Raw genomic sequence first — 21968 nt, 5'->3', positions numbered from 1 at the left:
AAGCTTGGGAGACCTCACCCGAGCCCCTCCATGAGCACCGCTAGGCTATAAATAGCCCCGAGCGCTCCTTACTTCCCTTCGCACCACCCCCCTCACTCCGCACAGCCCCGCCAAGCTTTGTAGTAGCTCGAGCCCGCCTTCTCCACCCGTCGCCGCGTCATATACCCTAGGATCGGACTGAGTCGAAGTGGAGGTCATCGTGAGCCTTGTAGACACCCTACCCTTGCATGGCTTTGGCTCCCGAGTAGCCAAACCTCACTATCCCCTTCCGCCGCCCAACCGCACTGCCACCGCTCGGCGCCGGCCAACCCCGGCAGTCACACTGCCCGCATAAACCCTCGCCGCCCTCCGAATACAGTCGTCATGCTACCCGCGCTGCCACCTCCCCCCCCCCCCTCACCTACTCTAGCTCCCCTCCCCTTGTACCCACTCCCGCACTCAAAACCCGGCTGCAAATCCCCTCTAACGCCAGCTCCCTCAGGGCTGCGCCGCTGTTACTGCTCCGGCAAGCCTTAGCTCCACCGCCGGTCACCTTTCAGCCACCACACCCCACCTTGGTCCACGACCTTCTAGTCCACGGTGTCCAGCACAGCACACCCACATGGCCCCGACTCCCGAGCCCGCCTGTCCGTGTCTCACAACCTTTCCATCTCTTTATGCTAAAGCCACCCCAAAAGTGTACACCAAATTTTACTTCGCCATATCCCCAAAAATCATCAAAAATATTATAACCAACCCCAAAACCATCCATGCTCAGTTTGCAAAAATCTCACATCTATAGCTCCCAAATTAATTCCCATCCCATTCCTAAAATAAAAAAGCCCTTATTTTATGTGGCCAAAATAGGGAGACCATTCCAAAGAGTTCTAGAAAAATCCCAGGAAATTCTAGGAAATTACCAAAGCCTCTTAGATCCCAATTCTACTCGTTTAACCCATGATTGATGTATTGCTTTGATTGCTTACGTATAACTACGATAATATAGAAACGACGACACTGCAAACATGTTTACGATCTAGACTATCAAGAAGAAGTTTTGAACGACCCAGACTTCGAGGAAGGCAAGTCCCACAAATCATCATCATATTTTGATCCCAAGCTTTATTAATAAAATAAACCAAGATAACAACTTGTTTATAAGCTTTGCATATTTTCCTTTCTTCCCTTGCTTAGCTCATCCTAATAATTCTGGGCCCTCCATGACTCACAAATTGTAAGGAAGAGTGAGAGTACTTTTAAAATGGCATAAAAATAACCCAAGTGAGTCTAGCAACCAATTAAGGTTGGACCCACGAGTAAGAGGGTAACCTCGATAGAGGATCCTATCCTAAAAAGCTTACTCTAGTCATATAAGGACGGGCTCATGGGAAAGTCTTTCTAGTGAACAGTATAGCCGCATGTGCCAAAAAAGTATAGCCTTTGCGAGTGCCTAAACATGTGAGGCCCTAATTCACACCCCACTATATATTCTAGTAAACCATCCCAAGGGACCACAGTGGGCAACGGATAGACTAGAGCAGGACCTTCGCAGAGTCCCAGATCCGGCCGGCATGGGCCATTGGTTGAGGTCCGTAGGGCCTGGTGGCATTGTATGCCACGTTATGATGCATCTATTTTCCCGGGGTAGTGCCCCTGAGTGGACGTGGAATGGACCCTTCTTAGGCCATAGGGTTATCCGTGGATGGAGCTAGAGGATGTTGTCCAGAGATGGACGCCGGGGGTACGGGTCTCATGTATGGGCTGATCGAACGTGCACGTGAAGTGTACACCTTTGCGCAGTGTTATAAAACTATTCGAATAGCCCAGGCTCACGGTTAAGAGCTCACATAGTTAACGCTTCATCTCCCTCTGCTCATCGGCTAACACACCACCATCGTAGCCGCGGGATGGCAAGAAGTCGACGAGGCGAACGAACTGTGCATGCGTCGAACCTCACCTCGCCCACAACTTGCTTGAGGAAATGCCCCCCATCAGATGGACAGAGATGAGAGAGGAAATATCCATTCATCACGCCATGTCAGCTCTAACATCCAGGTGGAATGGTATGGACCTACGGTGAACGACTTGAAAGTTTATGGATCCAAAAATGCACTTTCGGAGTTGATGGACCAATATGACACCTCCTCACAAGTTGATGGACCTCCGGTGCATTTTACTCTTTTAATAACATGAAGAAGGTGGGCCCCACTAGTAAGTGAGGAAAAAAAAAGGTGCCGAGCATAGGAATCAATCATAGGACCTCTTTGAGAGAGGAAAGTAATCCGACCACCGTGCGACTCCTCAACGTGTCCTCAAAATAGCTTAAGAAGCATAAATAAAGACAATTTAATTCATTTTTTTCGTAGTTCTTTAGCTAAATCAAATTTTTGCTCCCCATAAAAAATCATGAATTTTGCAAAATTTGATGAAATTTCAGAGAAATTTTGGACCCTACTGCCCCCCTCCCCCCCGAGATGCCCTTGTCTTGAGTGTCGCTAAATGTGATTCCTAGGGATATTGATGGGGTTTGGTCATTGTCGGGGCCAACCGTGAATCCTTGGATCTGATCGGCTTTTACTTATTGTCCAGTTGGCTATATTCAAGGGGAGCGACAAAATTGTCTGCTAGTTCACCTTGCAGTTGCTGCTTAAATAAGATCCATTTAGGGGAACCATGTCTACTTCAAACCCCTATCACCACCAGCCCTAAACCCAACATAACCGCCGGTATGGCCTTCCCTAATGATAGGGGTCACCATCGCCGTGGGACCATAAATCAGCCGTGATGCATATTTCTAGAAAAAAAAGAAAATGATTACTTGCCTCTTGCCGTCGACCGCGCCTGCCATCACCATTGTCGTCACGACACGCAGCCCGCACCCACCGTCACTAACACAGCATCATGCACCCACGGTCACCGTCATGGCCTACCGCCTGTGTCCGTCGTAGCCGTCGCCCAAACCAGGAGAGGGATGAGACGGTGGCTCACAGGAAAAATTTAGGGCCTCGTTGTTGGGGAAGGAGGGGAGGGCCAGGAACACGCTTCTCTCTCCCACCGAATCCAGACTTCCCGCGCCGGAGAGGCCCATGCTACTGGCACGCGCTGGCTAACGCCACCGCAGCATGTTGCCATCGCTCCTCGCCACGCTGCTGCTCCTCAATTTGCTGCGCTGCCAATGAGTGAGGGGCAAGCAAAGGAGGAGGGGACTGATGGCAGAGGTATCCAAGCGGGGTAGCTGCAGGTGGCAGTGGCAGAGGCGGGAAGGAGGGGGGAAGAGATGACAGAGCCGCGGAGGGGGCATGAAGATGAGAGAGCCATGGGAGAGAAACCAGAGGATAAGGGCGGGTGGGAGGAAGATAGATTCATAGTTATTAAAAATTTCTGGTCCGGACTCCACTATCTCCGTGGAACGATGGGAAGACCCGGCGTTGATTGCTTCTCTTTCGGTTGAACCATAAAACTGGCATCATCATTCTTTTATTTTATATAACTATTGCTTACATATCTAGACTAGTATATATCTAGGTGCATCTCAAAAGTATGTACTTAGAAAAGCTAAAACGAATAGTAAATTGGAATGGAGGGAGTAACAATGTAAAAGAATCTTACTGGAGGTTGTTGATATCTGGAAGGACAAAGAAAAAAGAATAATGTCATCATATGAGATTCAAGAAATATCAAAGTTGTATTCTCTAAAAACAGAAACATGAATCCAGGAAAGGAGTGAAAATTAATTTGATCAGTTCATTAGTCTAGAACGCCACAATGTGGGAGGATTCAAGGCAGCTTAGTGATCAGTTCATTAATCTACGATGCACTGCATCGTTGACGAAAATATTTTAGGCATTCGGCGGCTTAGATATGCCTATGGCGGCTTACTGCTTCGACATGGTCAACTCCACACAGCACGATGCACATGGAAGGAACGGAACAGGATGCTACTCGAGTGCAATTTTCCTTATTTTTTTATGCATGTTAGGATCTCTACTATCTTTACTGCACGAGGCTTCTATATAAGCCCCCATCCTGCTCATGGACTCAGACCAACAATACACACTCTCCAGTCTCCAGCTCCCTGCTAGCATCATTCTCGCTCACACACATCATCTACATACAGCAGCAACAGCCATGGCGCCCTACATTGCCAACAAGAAGCCTCTCGTTACGATGGCACTTATTCTGCTCGCTGTCCTAACCATTGCAAACTGCATCTGCTGCACGGTCGCTGCACGGGATCTTCCCGGCAGCGGCTCTGTCGCCGAGGCTGCTATGATGGTGAGGTTTGAGAGGTGGGTGACGGAGCACGGCCGCACGTACAAGGACGCGGCCGAGAAAGCACGAAGGTTCCAGGTTTTCATGGCGAATGCCATTTTTGTTGACAGTTCCAATGCCGCAGGTGGCAAAAAGTATCACCTGGCTATCAATGGGTTTGCCGACATGACTCATGATGAGTTCATGGCGAGGTACACCGGGTACAAGGCCACGCCGGCTACGGGCATGAAGATGCCCGGTTTCCAGTACGGGAACGTTACACAGTCGGAGCCCCAGCAGGCGGAGGTTGACTGGAGGCAGAAAGGTGCAGTTACAGGTGTCAAGAATCAAGAGGATTGCGGTGAGCGATCGTAATGAATTTCTATTTTGATCACATGTGGAACATCGCACTGCATTACTCAAGAATGATTTAATTTGCAGGTTGTTGCTGGGCGTTCTCCGCGGTGGCGGCCATCGAGGGCATCCACCACATCAAGACAGGTGAGCTGGTTTCGCTGTCGGAGCAGCAGGTACTGGACTGCTCCACCAACGGGAACCACGGTTGCAACGGCGGCAATATGGACAACGCCTTCGAGTACATCATCAGCAACGGCGGAATCACCACCGAGGACGCCTACCAGTACACTGCCATCCAGGACATGTGCCAGTCCGTCCAACCGGCAGTCACTATCAGAAGCTACCAGGACGTGCCCCGCTACGATGAGGACGCGCTCGCAGCGGCTGTTGCCAACCAGCCCGTGTCCGTGGGCGTCGACGCGAACAACTTCCAGTTCTACGACGGCGGCGTGATGACCACGGACAGCTGTGGCACGGACTTGAACCATGCGGTGACGATAGTAGGGTACGGCACAGCTGAGGATGACAGCCAGTACTGGCTGATCAAGAACAGTTGGGGGGAGACCTGGGGAGAGGGAGGGTACCTGAGGCTTGAGAGGGGTGTCAACGCATGTGGCGTTGCCATCCAAGCCTCCTATCCAGTGGCGTAAACTCGGAAAACAACCCGCGCAATCTATATCCATGAAGGCATGCACAAATAAGAATATGTAATAATCCATGCACATAAATTGGTTTCTTAGCGTAAGGTAAACTTTAAATTTAATAATTTATGTGCTATTTTTAAAAACTTCACGTAATCGTCTATATATACATGTAACATTTTTATTGTTTGTATTTTCTTGAATCAAAGTGCCTTATGAGACCACGATGCAATTCTCATGTTAATCATTTGGTATGCACCCAATTATTTGCTCTGCATGACATATAATGTACGCATATTTAATGGGTTTCTGCTTTAGAGCAACTAGAGTGCGCTACTTTTATGCTGTAAGAAATATGATCCATTAGGCTATTAATTGTGATTTTAGTGATTAAGTGACGGCTAATCAAGAATAGTTGGGGAAGACCTGGGAGAGGGAGGCTACCTGAGGCTGGGAGAGGGGTGTCAACGCCTATGGCGTTGCCATCCAAGCCTCGTATCCAGTGGCGTGAACTCGGAAAACGAGCGCAATCTATATCCACCAAGGCATGAACAGATAAGACTATGAAACAATGTATGCACATGAATTGTTTTTAAACGTAAGGTAAACTTTAAATAACTTATTTGGCATTTTCGTAAACTTCATTCAGTAGTCGATCTATGTGCACTTGGAACATTTTTATTGTTTGCATTTTCATGAATTAAAAAACCTTTGGAGACCACGATATAATTCTCATGTTATTCCTTTGGTATGTACCGAATTATTTGCTCCGTATATGACATATAATGTACGCATAATTGAGGGGTTTCGGCTTTGGAGAGTAACTAAAGCATGCTAGTATGATGTGAGAAACATAGTCCCCTTAGGCTATTAATTTTAATTCTGATGATTGAGTGACGGGACAATGTCGCCTTCAGTTAGTGCACGCGGCCCATTGTGGGCCATCCCCCGCGCCGTCCTCCTCGGCTCTAGCAACTCTCACCGCCTGACCTGCTGCCGCCTCCCGCTGCCCTATCTCCTCGTCAACCCCCGCGCTACCCCTCTCTCCTCCGCTCGCCCCCACCTCGCCGTCATCCACTGTCTCCAGCGGCTCGAGCCGCCACCACCCAATGGTAGAGAAAAAACCTTCCATCCAATATTTTTTTTACCCCGATTGTCTTTGGACCCGGGACTGGGTCAAAAATCCACCACAAATGGCCACTGCCAGGGGACTCTTTAGTCTCGGTTGGTAATATCAACCGAGACTAAAGAGCCCCCTTTAGTCCCGGTTGTAACGACTAGTGGGATGAGGGGGCTTTTATCCTGATTGAAAACACCAACCGGGACTAAAGATTTGGGACTAAACCTTTAGTCCTAGTTGGTAATTCCAACCGGAACTAAAGGAGAGCCTCTAGTCCCAGTTGTGTTTTCATTCGGGACTAAACGCCTCCCCAGGATCTTTAGTCACCCCCTCTCTCACCACCATATCTTCTCATCTTCCCTCCCTTATCTTCTCTCCTCCTCTCCCCTCCCTTATCTCTTCCAGGTGGAGCGGCACGCGGGAGGCACGAGCGGCGTGGGCGTGGGCCCGGAGCGGGCACTTTCTTTATTTTTTTTGGAAACTTTTTATTTCTATGTATGTATACAATTCAGATTGAACCTCCCCAAAGTTCAGGACCTAAGTCCTCTGCCAGACCCAAGAAGCTCTGAATTTTCTCCGATGCCACAAAACAAACCCTTGCCGCCGCCATGCTCATCTCAACCACGGAGACGGAGGCTCCGTTGCCCGTACGCAAGCAGCGCAGGCGATCGTCCGAGGGCTCATCAGCCGGCAAATCCGCCTCCGATCCCACCGACATGCTGTCCTCTACCACCAAGGCAGATGTGCCCGCCCACCACCGCTGTCGCTGTAAACGATGGTCCACCTTGTCGTCCACGGCTTCGCCGGCCTCCCATCCCAGCTGGGTGATCCTCGGCCAAGCTGGTGCTCGGCGGGACAATTCGAATGACAATGGCACCACCTCATCAACCTCCCACACCTCCAAGGGCAAGGTGATCTCCGTCTCTCTAGAGCTCGTGGAACCGTCGGGCACTTCCATCCTCGCCCTTGAATTGCCAGAAGGGCCAAGCTCGCCAGAGTCATCCCTGGACGTCATGGCCACGCATCGCGACATCGTGCTGTTCAAGATGGCTTCCGGTAACCGTGCTTTCATCGACTACTTTGTCTACAAAGGCAAGCGGCGATCCCTCCAGGCGGCCATCACTGTCGCGGCTACCTATTCTCTACTATGTATGAGGAAATCATGTGCAGTGGTATGGACCATGAAAACACCAATTTGCAAACAATTACCATCCTCCGCAAAATATATTTATATATGTATGTACGTACTCTCAAGTCCCATGTCGAAGGTAGGTACACACTAGTAGAGAACTGACCTTCCATGCGCCCCCTTTTGTCCCAATTTAAAGTTATCCCAGGACAAAAAGGAGCGCACCACGGTAGGCTGGAATGGAGCAGAGCTTTACTCCCGGTTGGTATTTGCAACTGGGACTAAAGGCTCCCCTTCAGTCTCGGTTGTAACTGCATTTAATAACTTCTCAATTGATCCACGCCTCGGGATCAGAGTTTAATAACTTGTTTACTTCTGCTATATGTACAGGTGGCGTACGGAAGTACCTTACCAATCCTGGCAGGGCAGACAAGCCATGGCATGGAGATTCCACCTGGCTACGCCAGCGTCAGCCTAGAGCATATCGTTGATAGCCAATATGAAGACCTAGAGCTCGACCTCCTGGGAGGCGTCAGGGAAAGGACGGTAGGAGATGCGCTTCACGGGATCATTCTATGGCGCAAACGTTACATCATCATCCCCGGCATAGAAGCACCTCCTTAGTGCTCAAGATCGCTCCCCGCAGATCCCCAGCAGCGACCATCTCCTCAAAACTCAAGACCGTCATCTCCAGCACAACCTGCTCCAGGACCGTAGCTTCCTGCTCAATCAAGGTCTCCATCTCCACCACATCCTGGTGGTGGGAGCGACAACGACAATATTAACACCCCTCCCTGATCACCGTCATCGGGACTAAGAGCAGCCCCAAGGAAGGAACCTGCAGCACCACTTAAGAAGTCACGACCACCACCTCCCAAGCCAAGACTATGAAAGAAGAAAAGAAAGGAGCTGAAGTGACTCATGAGGAACGCTGGGAAGCAATGACTCATGCGGAACAGTGGGCCAAAATCCAAGCAGAGGCTAGGGAGTGGTTCAAGAAACAGGCCGAAGAAAAAAAAAAGCAAGGGAGATGGAGCCACCACCGGTAAATCAAAGAAACTTAAATTTTTTTATCAGGATGGAAGAAGAAGCCAAGAAGAGGATACCACTACTATCGAACTACGAACGGGCATTAGTGAAGGCTGATAAGAAGGGAAAAAAGGAAAGGAAAGTCATCTTCCAGTGGTGTTGTCCCCAACCTCGGGCATCTACCAGAAAAAAATGTTGAAAAGATAGTAGCAATGCCCTTGGATCAACAAGCACAAGTATTATAATTCATGGAAGAAACAGGTATGGGAGTTGATGAATGTCTAGGGCAAGTTGAGCTACCAGCTGCACCACCAGTTGAACCGAGATGGACCTTTGAGCTAGGCAAGTCTCTGGCAAGGCCTGAGTTGGTACGGAAGCTATCAATAAAGATGTACGAATTCCATCAATGGTACATGAAGGTGTCCGCTGACTCGAGGGAGATGTTCAGCCTTAAGGTAAAACCGATAGATTTTTACGGCAAAGGCAAGAAAGTCCTATGGCTAGAATTCAAGGATATATACGAAATGTACCATCATGATGCCCTGGACGTCTCTCTGATCAGCGCATGGGTTTTTTAAGTGTCCGTTTATCTACATGTAAATTTTGGCTCATATCATTATTTTTTTGCATGCGTCACCGTACTAACTTCGTCTTCCATTTTATGTAGGATGCTAATTCAAACATGCTAACGAGAAGCGTACCTCCATATTGGCTTCATGGATCCATCCATAGTTAACCAAAAATAGATACAGGTCATGCTAAACAAAACCTTGGTGGAAGTATACAATTTCCTAGACAAACAAAAATTCAAGAATTTCATACTACTTCCATACAACTTCAAGTAAGTGTGTGTATAACATCTACTTTCATTTTCTATTTCCTTACCTGATTAATGTTAGTTAGCTCTAATATATATGAACATTTATGTAAGCAGTTTCACTGGATCCTCATTATAATTGAGTCTGAAAGAAGCCACGTCATTGTCTTTGATTCATTGAGGAAAGATCCGGTGGAGTTCCGAGACATGCAAGACATACTAGGCTTGTAATAATTCTGGACCTTTATCTCTATGCAAAAGTTTGTTTCCTAAATTTTCACCTAATACTATATCATTCATTATTTTAATCCGCAACGCATGGAGACAATTCATCAGGACACGCAAAGGTCCATTCAAAGAAAAACTTACATGGAACATAGACTTCTCGGTATGTATGAAGTCTGCACATTTTGTACATTCTATAACACGAATAGTATTTCATAACTTATTTTTTTCCTACTAAAGTGCTTAAGACAGGAACCCGGGAATAATCTATGTGGCTACTACATCTGTGAGCACATGCACAGTTTTGTGGAACCCAAGGCACTAAAGATGACGCCGCACAACTTTAAAGTACGTAAAATAAAATTATTAATAGTTAATTATTTTCTAGCTCCTTATATTTAATTGTTCATGTAACATTCACATATTTCCAAACTATAGATGTTAAATATTCAACATGGACTCTTGAAGAAGGAAAGAATAGCGGCAATATGTGAAGGTCTCATTGGATTCTTGATGGACGAGGTGGTAAAACCACAAGGAGAATTTTATTACGATGGACGAACTTTAGACGCTCCGAGCAACACTTTGATGGGAAGATTGTAGATATATAGTTTGATTTGTATATATAATACGCTAAGATTTATATAGTATGCTAAGAATTGTATATATACTAAGAATTGTATATATAGTAATTGTATAACTATTAGTTTTATTCATTTAAATACTAGTTTGATTTCATTATAAAATAAGTCTCAACTACTAAAGGTTAACAAAAGGGCCGGGTACGTACGTGATGCATAAAATTACAGGCGCCTGCATGGCGCGCGTCTGAAATTTCATGGAGGACTTTGGTCCCGGTTGGAAAACCCAACCAGGAGTAAAGGGCCCTGTCCCGCGCTTGGCGTGGCAGGCCCTTTAACCAACCGGGACTAAAGGGTGTCTTTACTCCCGGTTGAAAGACCTGGGACTAAAGACTCCCCTTTTGTCTCGATTGGTTTATCCCGGATGGATTTTTTGGGAGATTTGCTCTCTACCAACCGGGACTAAAGGTGAGTTCTGTAACCCTAAAACGTCCATAAAAAGCACCCAAAAACAATAATAAAAAACCTACAATAATCCCCAGCATCTAGCTCACTTAGTTAACGCAAATGCTGCAGCACCAAGTGTGTAGGACGTAGATCACCCTCTACAATCTCTGACAGTACGACTGCTACAGCTACATAGGTCGATCATCTGCTCTCGACCTCCGTGGGCCGCCACGTCGTCTTCCTCGCACACAGCATCGCCTCCTTGTTCTTGGACACTGTCATCCTGACCTCCCACTGCAACGACCTCACCGCGCTCTGGATCTCGTCCACCGTCTCCTTGTCGTCCCGCACGATGAACTTGCCATTCGGCCTCAGGATCCTGTCCACCTCCACGACCACCGGCAACACCTTGCACCTGCAAATGCGAACCAGACAATTAAAAGAGTTGTCGTGCCCAGCATGTCCTTGAAAAGATTGGATCGGAGGTAGGAGTACCTGGGCTTGAGCTTGGAGAAGAGGTGGTCGGCATGGAGGAGGTCGTAGGACCTCGGGTAGGTGCTGAAGGACTCGCACCAGTCGTGGTAGATCCCGAACAGCCCGCGCTCGTAGATTACCGGCAGCGTGTCCGGCGAGTCGATGGTCACCACGTTCATCACCCACACCTCCATCTCCCGTAGCGCGGCGGCGAGCCCGCCGTAGACGGCCCTCATGTCCATCACGTTCCGGATCGTCTTCCAGTCGATGCCCATGCCGGCGAGGTACGAGCTCCGCACCACCTTCCTCCAGTGCTCCAGGTCCGCCGCGAAGTCCTCCGGCGCCGGCTTCCCGTACACGCCCGTCTGGCTGCCGTCCAGCCAGTACGGCGCCTTCCCCAGCCTCTCCGGCCACGGCTCCGGCCACCGTGCTCCCCGCTCCGACGGGTCCTCCGGCACGCGGTGCATGCACGCCCGCAGCTTGATGTTCCACGCCGCGTTGGGGTCGTCGGAGGGCTCGCACAGCGGCGGCGCCTTCTCCGGCCTCTTCTCGTAGCAGCCGTTTCTCTCCGGCTTCCGGAAGATGGCGACGCCGACCTGGTCGTCGACGACGGTGTGCTTCGTCTTCGCCACCATCTCCCAGCACATGGCCTTGGTCAGCTTCGCCATCTCGTCCCAGATCTCGACGTCGTCGGGTAGCTTCTGGTAGACCGGCGTGGCGGACCAGACGAAGACGCCGCCGGGGCGGAGCAGGCGGTTGAGCTCGAGGAGGAGCATGCCGCCGTCGATGTGCCACGGCACGCGGCACCGTGCGCAGTGCACGACGTCGAAGACGCCGCCGGGGAACGGAAGCCGCCGGGTGCCCATCACGGCGGAGATCGCCGGGATCCCGCGCTCCAGCGCGAACTGCACCTGCGCCTCGTGCTCGTCCTTGGGCGCCAGCGACATGGTCAGCACGTCGCGGTCGAACAGGTACCCGCCGAAGCTTGCCACGCCGCAGCCGACGTCCAGCACCACGCGGCTGCGCCGGCCCCACGCCACCGCCCCCTCCGGCGCCGCCGCGGCCTGGATCAGGTCGATGTACCGGAGCGCGCCGTGCTTGAACTGCGTGCCGCCGCCGGGGAACGTTAGGTGCTCGCCGGAGACCTTCACCCAGTTCTGGTGCCCCTTGTACTCGGCCAGCGCCGTGTGCGGCACGTTGTGGTACCAGATCTTGTCGCGGCTGTGCGGCCACCGGATTGGGTCGCGGTACGCCGGCGGCGCCGGGACCAGGCACGTCGGCGGCTCGGCGGGGCAATGCCGCTCACGGTGCTCGTAGTGCTTGTCCGTCTTGAGCTTCTTGATCGCGGCCTCGTTGTCCAGGCACGGAATGTAGTCGGCGCCGGCGCTCGAGTTGCACAGCTTCCACTTCCCTGCCGGCGTCGCCGCGCCTCCGCCCGGCGCCTTCTTCTTCTTATTCCCCTTGGCCTTCTTCTCGGCGCCGGCGCGCTTCTTCTTCTCCTCGGTGGACTCCGCCGCCTGCGTTGTGAACGACCCGTTCTGCGCCGCGCGCTCCGTCAACAGCTCCGCCTGGACGTTCGGCAGGGCCTCCGCCGTGCTGGTGGTGTCGGTGTCGGTGGTCGCCGCCGCCGCTTTGGCCAGTGGCTTCACCGTCAGCGCGGCTCCTTCGACCTTGGCGCTCTCCTCCGAGATGCGCGTCTTGTTGCCGTCGTCCTTCACCAGGTCGACGCCGTCCATCTTCCCGTTCTCGTCGTCGAACGTCAGGTTCTTGGGCGTGCCGCGGCCGGCCACGGCGGCCGCCGCCTGCTCGGCGCTCTCCTTGGTGTCCGTCGACGCCTGCTCGGCGCTCTGGTCCTTGGCGTCGGTGGACGCCTGGTCCATGCCGCCCGCGTCCTTACCGTCGGTCTCCGCCGATGCCTCCTCGGCGGCGCCCTTCCCCTGCGCCGCGGCGGCGTCCGTCTCGCCTCCGTTCCCCGGCTTCACGAGCTCCCCGCCCTCCGTCCTGCCGTTCTCGTCGTCGAACGTCTGGTCTTTGGACGCCGCCGCCTTGTCGCCGTCGCCCTTGGCGTCCTCAGCAGCGGGCTTCGCGGGATCCTCCTGGGAGGCTTCGGCGGCCGCGGTCGTCTCGGCGACGACGTTGGCGCTGTCCTGCTTGACGGTGTTGGTGGCGTCGATGGAGCTGTCCTCCTCCTTGGCGTCGGCCTTGACGGCGGCCTTCTCGGCCGAGGACAGCGAGATGGCCCCCGGGACCGTCTCCGGCGAGGACACCATCCACAGGCCGAGGAGGCATAGCGCCACGAACGCGACGAAGAAGGTCGCCGTCGAGCAGAACGACGACCGCTGCCGCTGGTTCCGGTCGAACAGGGCCATTCCTGATCTCTCCCGATCACCTCATGCAAAATCAAATGTTCCCTTCTGCAGTGAAATTTATCAATTCGAGAACCAAATTGAAAAATCCAGGATCGCTTCTAGCAATTCACGGGCATCGACTCGACTGTTACCTCTCTCAGCAATTCACGTCCTTGATTTCGATCGATCTCTCCCAGCAATAACAAGCATCCATCCATTCAAGCACGCGCTGATGGTCTCTGTTCTTCCATGATTCTGGAGAATTCTTCAGAAGGGAGGGGAGGGGAGTGTGCATGGGCGTTTCTTAAGGGCGCAGCGGGGGTGGCAAGTTTGGACGGAGGGAAGAGAGCGTAAAGCGGGGAGGGGAGTGAGAGACAGGCGGGGTCAACACTCCCCGGCTTTGGTGCGCCATGCAGAGACGACACACACCACCGGAGAAGAAGATGACCAACCCGTTGCGCTCGCTGTTGCTTCCGTCGCCCAAAGCCTCCCCAAGCCCCTCCTAGCTTGCACTGGGCCCAGCGCAGTAACTACTAGGCCGGCCCAGGTAGACGCCGGACGTTAGACGATTTCGATGCTAATTCAGCGTGAACGATAATCCCACATCGGCGGTTGAGATGTAGTTTCTCTAGCTAATAACCGACACCGTAGGTACTGGAGCACCGCGTGGTACGTGCGGTCAGCAATCATCCATTTAGGTTGTCGAGGAGATTGAAGATTGGCACACTACACGTGTGCTTTAGCAGATTGGCACACTACACGTGTGCTTTAGCCTTGCCTTTTTTTTTGGCTTCTTTACCTTTTCTATCTATTTTCCATTCCGATAATTTTTACGCAAAAGTGTCTCGTACATTGGAAATGGTGCACCAAAGTTTTGAAAGGTCTGCAAACAGTGGAACAGAGTTTCAAAAGATCATCCGAATTCCGAGTGTATAATCTTCTAGAGCAAGGGAGCCACCAAGACGAAAAGGACGCACCGTCACGATTCAGCTTCGTCACCGTCACCCCCATCTTCTCGCCTCCAGCGTGCTTGTCATGTTTTTCTCTTTTGTTCCCATGATCATGTCCGGAAGAACGTATCCATACCTGTTCCGCTCCCTTCTCCCCGTAAAAAAACGATTTTTCTTCACCTTCCCGTTTTGTAGGCTTGTTCGGTTAATTCCCTTTCTAAAGGAATTGAGGGGATTTTGACTTTTATCCTCTCAATACCATTCAAACCGAACAAGTGGGAAAACTCGATCCCTTTTCGCTCCCACCTTCCCATAAAAATAATTCCACTGCCACCTCGTTTCGAAGGAGGAAAATTTCCTCCCTCACCTTCCCATTTGAAGAAAGGATCTCAAACATCCAATTCCAATAAAATAAAATAAAACAGATAACAAAAGGAGACCAGTATATTAGCAAAAACACGCCGGATGATTGTGCATGTTTGCTGCTTCGCGGCCACTGCCACATTGCTGAACTCTCGTACAGCGCCGCCATGCAGGCCACTCCTCCGGCTTTGGTGCGCCATGCAGACAGAGACACTCCATGCATGACACCGGGAGAAGACGACGACCAACCCGTTGCTTTTCCCCTCCCTGTCGAGCGAGCTCCAGAGTCCGCTCAATTCCGCATTTCCGCTGGGCCTAGCCCTACGCCCAGGAGGAACGCCCAGTTAACTACTGGGCTGGCCCAGGTCCACGCTAACGTGCGCGCGCGGTTTGGAGGCTAATTCAGCAGGAAACGTTAATCCCAGATCGTCAGTTCAGCTGTAGTTTCTCCAGCTGATAGGCGACAACGTACCAACCGCGGCATCTTTTTTTTTTTGTTACACTTTCTCTGGCTAGCTGTTTTCCATTTCCATTTATCATCTGTACGCAACGTGTGCGCCGGCCACTCATGCTGTCATGCATCATGCATGTCGATAATATATACGAGTTGCAGATAAGACTAATTTTTTTGGTGGGCCAAATTAACTTTCCAAAGCTTTTTAAGTTTGTACAGACGCAGGTCAGATATTTCAAAAGATCATCCGGATTTTGATCAAAGTGTATAGCATTTGTGACAGGAGGGAATCCTTCTCCTGGTCAGAGTGTGTTAGGTTCTTGAGATGGAATGAGACCGTTCTATTTTTTTCATGATGTTTGGTTGGAAGGATAGTATTTCTATGTAATAAAATTCTTACTTCGTCATATTATGAGGGGTGGATGGGTGAGACGATTCCATTTTTTGTGTTGTTTGGTTGGAGGGATAATATTCTTGTGTAATAAAATCCTTACTTTATCATATTATCATGGTAGATGGGGTGAGACTATTCCATTTCTTATTGTGTTTGGTTTGGTTGGAGGGATGAGTGGAATACAATGGTCTTTGTCCCTCACGCGTATAAGATCTCACAGGCTCATGCCACCTCAGTGATTGGAGCTTGTCACCAACATGCCGCCTCCGATCTTGAACCTCACGGCACCTGGATCCTGAAGCTCTCACTATCGTTGGGCTCTTAGCCATGTTCGACTCCTCCTCTCACCAGCCTCGACGCTCAACAATGCTAACAACCCTGCGCCTCCGGAGCATGAGGAGGATGAAAACAGCAATTGAGCAGCTAACATTAGGGCTCTACGATTGGCATGCCTGCTTTGCGGCCAACTGGATGAAGACGGTGTCCATTCCGGCCCTCTCCCAGTCCTCCTATCAAACAAAATATCGAACCATCCATTACATGAACCAAACACTCAAGTGGGATGATCCTATCCCTAAAAACAGGGACAATCCCATACCATCTCTTCTTATCCCAGAATGGAACACACTCTTAGACGAGTTTTCGCCAACTACACTGAATGAGCCCATGATAATGATGCAATCAACATATGTAAAATGAAGTTATTCCTAACTTCAGGCATTTGCTTCAGCTCGTATAAAATTTATGTAAAGAGTATTTTTTTTATCTTCAGGCAAAGCATAGAATCCACAAGAAATTTACAATACAAAGAGAACAGCACACTTCCGTTTGTGAGCTCAACTTATTGAGTTGGACATTTTTTTTATTCAACTTATAAGCATGGTCTGGTTCCTTCTCCACGAGAGGCGTTTGAAGCTGGAATTTTCTTCTGTTAACTAAAAAATAAATTAGTGATCCTATTTATAGGCAGCTACATGAGGCTATGACCCTTTGAAAATATATGTATGATCCAGTTAGAATGACATTCAATTTAAGTTTTTGGGCTCTTGTCACAAGGAAAATATGATATGCTCTATTTTGTGCAAGAATATTTAGCCTCTCCTGTGCTGGCTCCCGCTGGCGGCCGTGGCTATTCGAGATTTCGAGAGCTGCGACCATCATGTGTGAACTGACACGCGGGGTCCACCGTGATGGTGAGTAACCGCCAGTGTTTAAAATCTGTCGGTTTCTCTCCCCTGCCATGGACCTGAATTTCAGCCCACTAGAAGAGAAACTGGACCGGAAGCCCACAGTCGCCAGCCCAAAAACCGTGTCTGCTCCAGAAGAAAAGAGAGAGAGAACCACATGTTACGTAACAGACTGGCCGGCCCGAACAGCTCGATTGCGCTAGGCCCAAGTGTACGCGGCAGGGGGCGCGCGGCAAATTGTTTATATACAGTGCCACCTTCACTCGTTAGCCTAACTGTTTCGACAGGCCATCTAGACTTACCTTCACTTCGTTTCTAAAGAAAAAAGGGGTGGGCAAAAGTCAATGGATGGTTTCAGATTACAAGATCTTTTTCTTCTAATGATGACATACAAATATCCCGGTCTATTTTCTTAAAAAGAGAAAAAAATCCCGGTCTATGCAACCTATAATTCCCTAAGATGCGTGTAACTGAATGAGCCATGCATTCATACATGAAGGATAAAACGTGTTTTTCTTACGGGAAATGATCAGATTAACTCATGCTTGAATCCGATTATGTTCGGATAAAATACGTTCTCCCTCCTTTGAAGCTGACTGACTGGGCTGATTGATGGAACAGGCAGGCCCATCTTGTAGCCCATGGACGTGAACCCCGAAATCCCGTCCATCATCCAGTCCGGTCCGTTCATTGGGCCAGGATTTGCATCGCACACCACGCCCGGGCCCAAGTATATATGTACCACGGGCGCACAACGCGGCGGGCATTCGAACTCTGTTCACCCAAACTCTCAACTTTATCACTATGCAAAAAGAAGATTCCCCATCACAGCAAACTTGCGGTACATGTATGGAGTACTAAATGTAGATGAAATTAAAAACTAATTGCACAGTTTTGGTGTACTTTGCGAGACGAATCTTTTGAGCCTAATTAGTCAATGTTTGAACAATAATTCACAAATACAAATGAAACGCTACAATGTGCTACAGTGCCAGCACAGTAATTTTGGCACTCCTAATTTTGCCCACTAAACCAGGCCTTAGTACCACCTCGTCCACGGAGCAGTAATTTTGCCGGCGGATAAACGATCCCCGTGACCCCAAGAGCACCGCGTGGCAAGCGCGGACAGCAATGCTTCTCTATTCTTTGATTGATTATATACAGTGCCACCTTCGGAGGAATCACAGAAGACCTTGACACACTACACGTGTGTCTAGCTTTTTGCAGTTTCTTCCCGTCGCTTCAGTGTGTTTTTGGTTTTCCCCATTGCTGATGCCTCACATTACTCAAATCCATGGAGAACTGTTGAATCAGGCTCATCTGTATAACTGTAGTCGTATAGTCGTGGAGGCACTGGAAACTAAACGTCTTGAACGATACACTGAAGAAACGCTGAGTGTTACTCAAAATGCATCATTCTTTTTTTTTCGCGCAGTAAAATACGTCTGCCAAAACGCTGAGTCGTCATTGAATTTCGGCAGGTAAGTCAGGCACACAGGTCATCTGATCATCCCTGTGCTCACGCAAATCTCTATCCATCCACCACCTGGAGGCCTCAACACATGAGCTCTTACATTTGGTTTTGTGCCCTCCAGTCCATTGATTCCAGAATTATCCAGACACTTCAGCTTCATCAACCAATTAACAACAGTACACCTATGAACAATAAAAATCAGACAGATACCAGAGACATCCTATCCATTCTGCACACTGAATTAACAGACAGATCGTGCTTATTCATGTAGCTCTTTTAGGTACAATTCAATAACGCACATCCGAATGCGACAATATACAGCATTGTACAACTGTGTATTCGACAGCGTGGTGGTTGTATACTCTGCACCGGACGAACACGAACAAGAGCCTGTACTGAACCGGGAGGGGCGGTCATCGTCTAGCGCCTCTCCCTGGGGAACCCCAGGAGCGCCAGGATGAGGGCGATGAAGCTGCCGTTGATCAGGCCCCTCAGGATCTTCTGCTTCTCCGGCGTGTAGGGCGGGTACCTCGCCGCCGCCTCGCCGCCGAAGCTGCGGATCAGGACCGCCTTCTTGTGGCTGAAGCAGTCGAAGCTGAACTTGCCGTGGTAGCAGCCCGTCCCGCTGTCGCCGACGCCGCCGAAGGGGAGGTACGGGTTCGTGAGCTGCGGGGTTGGGGGACGGGAGCAGGTTAGATAAGGCAAAGACTACTATATTTTTCAGAGTTTTGGTGAAGCAGGGCTTAGTTACATGCAGCGCGACGTCGTTCACGAGCATTCCTCCTGCAGGGACGTTCTCCACGAAGTCCTGCTGCAGCTTCTTGTTCTTGGTGAAGAGGTAGGCCGCAAGTGGCTTTGTCTTGGAGTTGACATAGTCGATGCTTTCTTCGATCTTTTCGACCTGAAAAGACAATTCCAGACGGAATGAGACCACAATTTGGACCAGTGGGCACGACTATGACATGAAAAACGTTGTAGAAATATGTGCCACGAACTTTTGCCCCTCAAACCAACTTTTTCAGTTAAGATAGCTTTCATTTGCAAATTTGATATACCTAGGAGACATTCTGCTGTCCTTTTTAGATCTAACTTCTAAGCACCTAGATCTATGAGTCAGGTGATGGCAACGTTATCTGCCAAAAGAGGAGCAGGTGTGCCCGAGCGGGAGATTACTACAGATTTACAGCTGCTATATGAAGGCAGAGAAATATTACTGACCGTCACAATAGGAAGGTAGGGGCCAAATATTTCCCCTGTCATGAGTGCTGTATCCTGGGGAACATCCAACAATATTGTGGGAGCAATTTTTCTGTTACACAAGAAACAATTGTCAATGGTAATTAGAAAAGCTTTCACTAGCCTAACCGTACCTGCAGAAGTGAAAGTAAAAAATCCTTACAATTTCTTCTCGTCAGTCTGGCCGCCATACACAATCTTGTCAGCTACTTTCTTTTCTTCTACCAATTCTGTCAATCTCTGAAAATGTTTAGAATTCACAATACGAGACAAGTCCCCTGATTCCAGAGGATCCTTCCCATAGAACCTTTCCAGAACTCTTTTCAAAGAGTCAACCTGCCAAAGAATTATTCATGGGTCATCAATTGGAAGTTTAATTTCTGGCTTTGTTGCCATAAATTCATTGGTTGCAATGCTCATGGTGATCTATACCAGTTCTGGTGCAAATGATTTCGTTGTTATGATGTAATCTGGAGCGATGCATGCTTGGCCACTGTTACATCCCCATTTGCCAACAGCAATCCTCTTAACAGCAACCTACAAGGAAAATAACTATTTTGTAAAAACTAAAACAATGATAACTTTATCTAAGAACACGATGGTTACAAAGAGATGCATTACGTGAAGATCAACATCAGAATCAACAATAACAGGGCATTTTCCACCAAGCTCCAGAGCCACTGGGGTTAGATGCTTTGCGGCTGCTGCCAACACTATGCGTCCTACAGTTCCGCTACCTGTAATTTCGTCAAACCGTATACATGTTAGTCTAAAGAACAACATTCAATTCAGTACCAAGGACTTTTGGACTTGAAAATATTAGAAGAATCTCTATTTGCATGTCAGAGTGACAGCTAATCCATGTACTACTATTTTACTAATGAACTGCTCGTGCACCATTAGGTACAGAGGTTGGGTAATTTTTATTCCATCACACAATCTGAAAGAAATTAGACGAATCTGTCAGTTACTAAGTTTACAGGTATTGAGAACCTGACCTGTGTAGAAGATCTTATCCCATCTTTGTTCCAAGAGTGCGGTCGTTTCCGTAACACCTCCCTCCACAACTTTAATACATGTGCTATCAACATACTCAGGCAGCAGCTTTGCAAACATAGCCGATGTTGCTGGCGCTATTTCTGATGGCTTCAGGACAACAGCATTTCCAGCAGCGATTGCTCCAATGACCGGGTCAATAGAGAGCACTAAAATGAAGTAGTCAGTGATCAGTGATCTTTCTTTAATTTTGAACAGTCACGAAACAGAGTCTCCAGCAATACAATTTCTTCATAACCCATATAGGAATGAAATTATAAAAAACTTCGCTACTGTTGACTCAGTGTAACTTTAATAGGTGAGATGCATCCAAGCAAACAAGACTAAGTGGGAAAGTCATCGTATGTTGGCTTGCTGCACAGCAGTCCAATATCCTTTTGATTCTAGAGGCATTCCGTTGAAACATGAGCTCTGAATGAATGTGGAGATGTTGACTAAAAGCCAATTAAGACTTGAAACGTGCGTGCAAGGAAAAACCAGCGCGCGAACCTTGCTTCGTGGATAAGGAAAGATACCAATATCTCCACAATATCATAACCAATCCTCGAGCATATGAAATTCATGGGATACGATTTGTCAACCCCATGATGTGACAAAAAATGATTAACAACTACCATATCCCAAAAACCTTTTTTGCAGGAAGTTCCATTAATGCAAATATCTTTTGGTAAGAATGCGATTGCTCGAAACCATAGTTGCAGTAAAACTCACGGAAAGGGTAGTTCCATGCGGAGATGATGAGCACCACACCGAGGGGCTCCGGGACGATTTGCGCAGAGGACGGGAATGTAGTTATGGCCGCAGGTACCTGGGCATGGATTCCCGGATCAGCGAAACAGTGACAGGCAGCATATCTCTGGAAGGTGGAGTTGCAGAGAATGAATAAAATACGTACCTTTTCCGGCTTCATCCAACTCTTGATCCCGTTGAGCGCAAACTTGCACGAGGATTTCGCGAGCGATATCTGAGCCATGGAAACATAGGTTAGCAGTTAATCCGTACCAGTTCAGAATGAAATTAATCTTGATGTGACTCTCGACAACAATCGCTCGGCGTAAACCTCTTTTCTTTTTTTGGGCTACTAGCAAAGTATACTAGGTAACCAACCAGTACAAATTTAAGAACATGGTTTGTCAGTAAAGAAAAAAAAAGATTTTTTTCGTGTCTGTTAACAAAGACTGCAAGCGATGCAGGATTGGACCGATCGCGTGATACCCAAGAAGCTAATGAACCCAGGAAATTCGTGGAAGCGACGCCACAGTGGGTGATGTATGTGCTCGACCGACGACCACCAAGATGCAATTCGCACGCAACAACCCGCCCCACCCTCCAACAGTATCTAGAGGAGATGGCTCCTTATTGCTCAAGAAGTAGCCAATCAAATAGACCTTGAGTAATTTGCAAAATACATTTGTTGGTAATATAAACAAGGTATCTGTAATGCAAAATTATTTTG

At 49.1% G+C, this 21968-nt stretch overlaps 3 protein-coding genes across 3 annotated transcripts in view; 1 reads left to right on the top strand and 2 right to left on the bottom strand.

The window, feature by feature from the left end:
- The first annotated feature begins 4043 nt into the window (after nucleotides 1-4043).
- LOC101762809 (senescence-specific cysteine protease SAG39) lies at nucleotides 4044-5237 on the top strand. The gene is made up of 2 exons (XM_004980184.3): nucleotides 4044-4591; nucleotides 4672-5237. Exons 1-2 carry the CDS (start codon nucleotides 4108-4110, stop codon nucleotides 5235-5237), a joined length of 1050 nt encoding a protein of 349 aa, XP_004980241.1. The 5' UTR covers nucleotides 4044-4107.
- Nucleotides 5238-10743: 5506 nt separating this feature from the next.
- LOC101763207 (probable methyltransferase PMT26) lies at nucleotides 10744-12918 on the bottom strand. The gene is made up of 2 exons (XM_022829450.1): nucleotides 11072-12918; nucleotides 10744-10991 (listed from the first exon to the last, which is right to left on the bottom strand). Exons 1-2 carry the CDS (start codon nucleotides 12784-12786, stop codon nucleotides 10778-10780), a joined length of 1929 nt encoding a protein of 642 aa, XP_022685185.1. The 5' UTR covers nucleotides 12787-12918; the 3' UTR covers nucleotides 10744-10777.
- A 5457-nt stretch (nucleotides 12919-18375) lies between these two features.
- The window catches only part of LOC101762799 (aldehyde dehydrogenase family 3 member H1-like), a 4351-nt gene continuing 758 nt past the window's right edge, over nucleotides 18376-21968 (bottom strand). Inside the window, 9 exon segments of the mRNA XM_012848110.3 lie at nucleotides 18376-18886; nucleotides 18972-19121; nucleotides 19439-19529; nucleotides 19620-19792; nucleotides 19889-19993; nucleotides 20078-20193; nucleotides 20455-20661; nucleotides 21224-21320; nucleotides 21408-21476. Coding sequence (XP_012703564.2) covers nucleotides 18641-18886; nucleotides 18972-19121; nucleotides 19439-19529; nucleotides 19620-19792; nucleotides 19889-19993; nucleotides 20078-20193; nucleotides 20455-20661; nucleotides 21224-21320; nucleotides 21408-21476 — 1254 coding nt within the window. The 3' untranslated portion in view covers nucleotides 18376-18640.

This window comes from Setaria italica, chromosome VIII, assembly GCF_000263155.2.
Source record: "Setaria italica strain Yugu1 chromosome VIII, Setaria_italica_v2.0, whole genome shotgun sequence".
NCBI classification, from domain to species: Eukaryota; Viridiplantae; Streptophyta; class Magnoliopsida; order Poales; family Poaceae; genus Setaria; species Setaria italica.
This window is presented reverse-complemented; position numbering and strand designations above follow the sequence as displayed.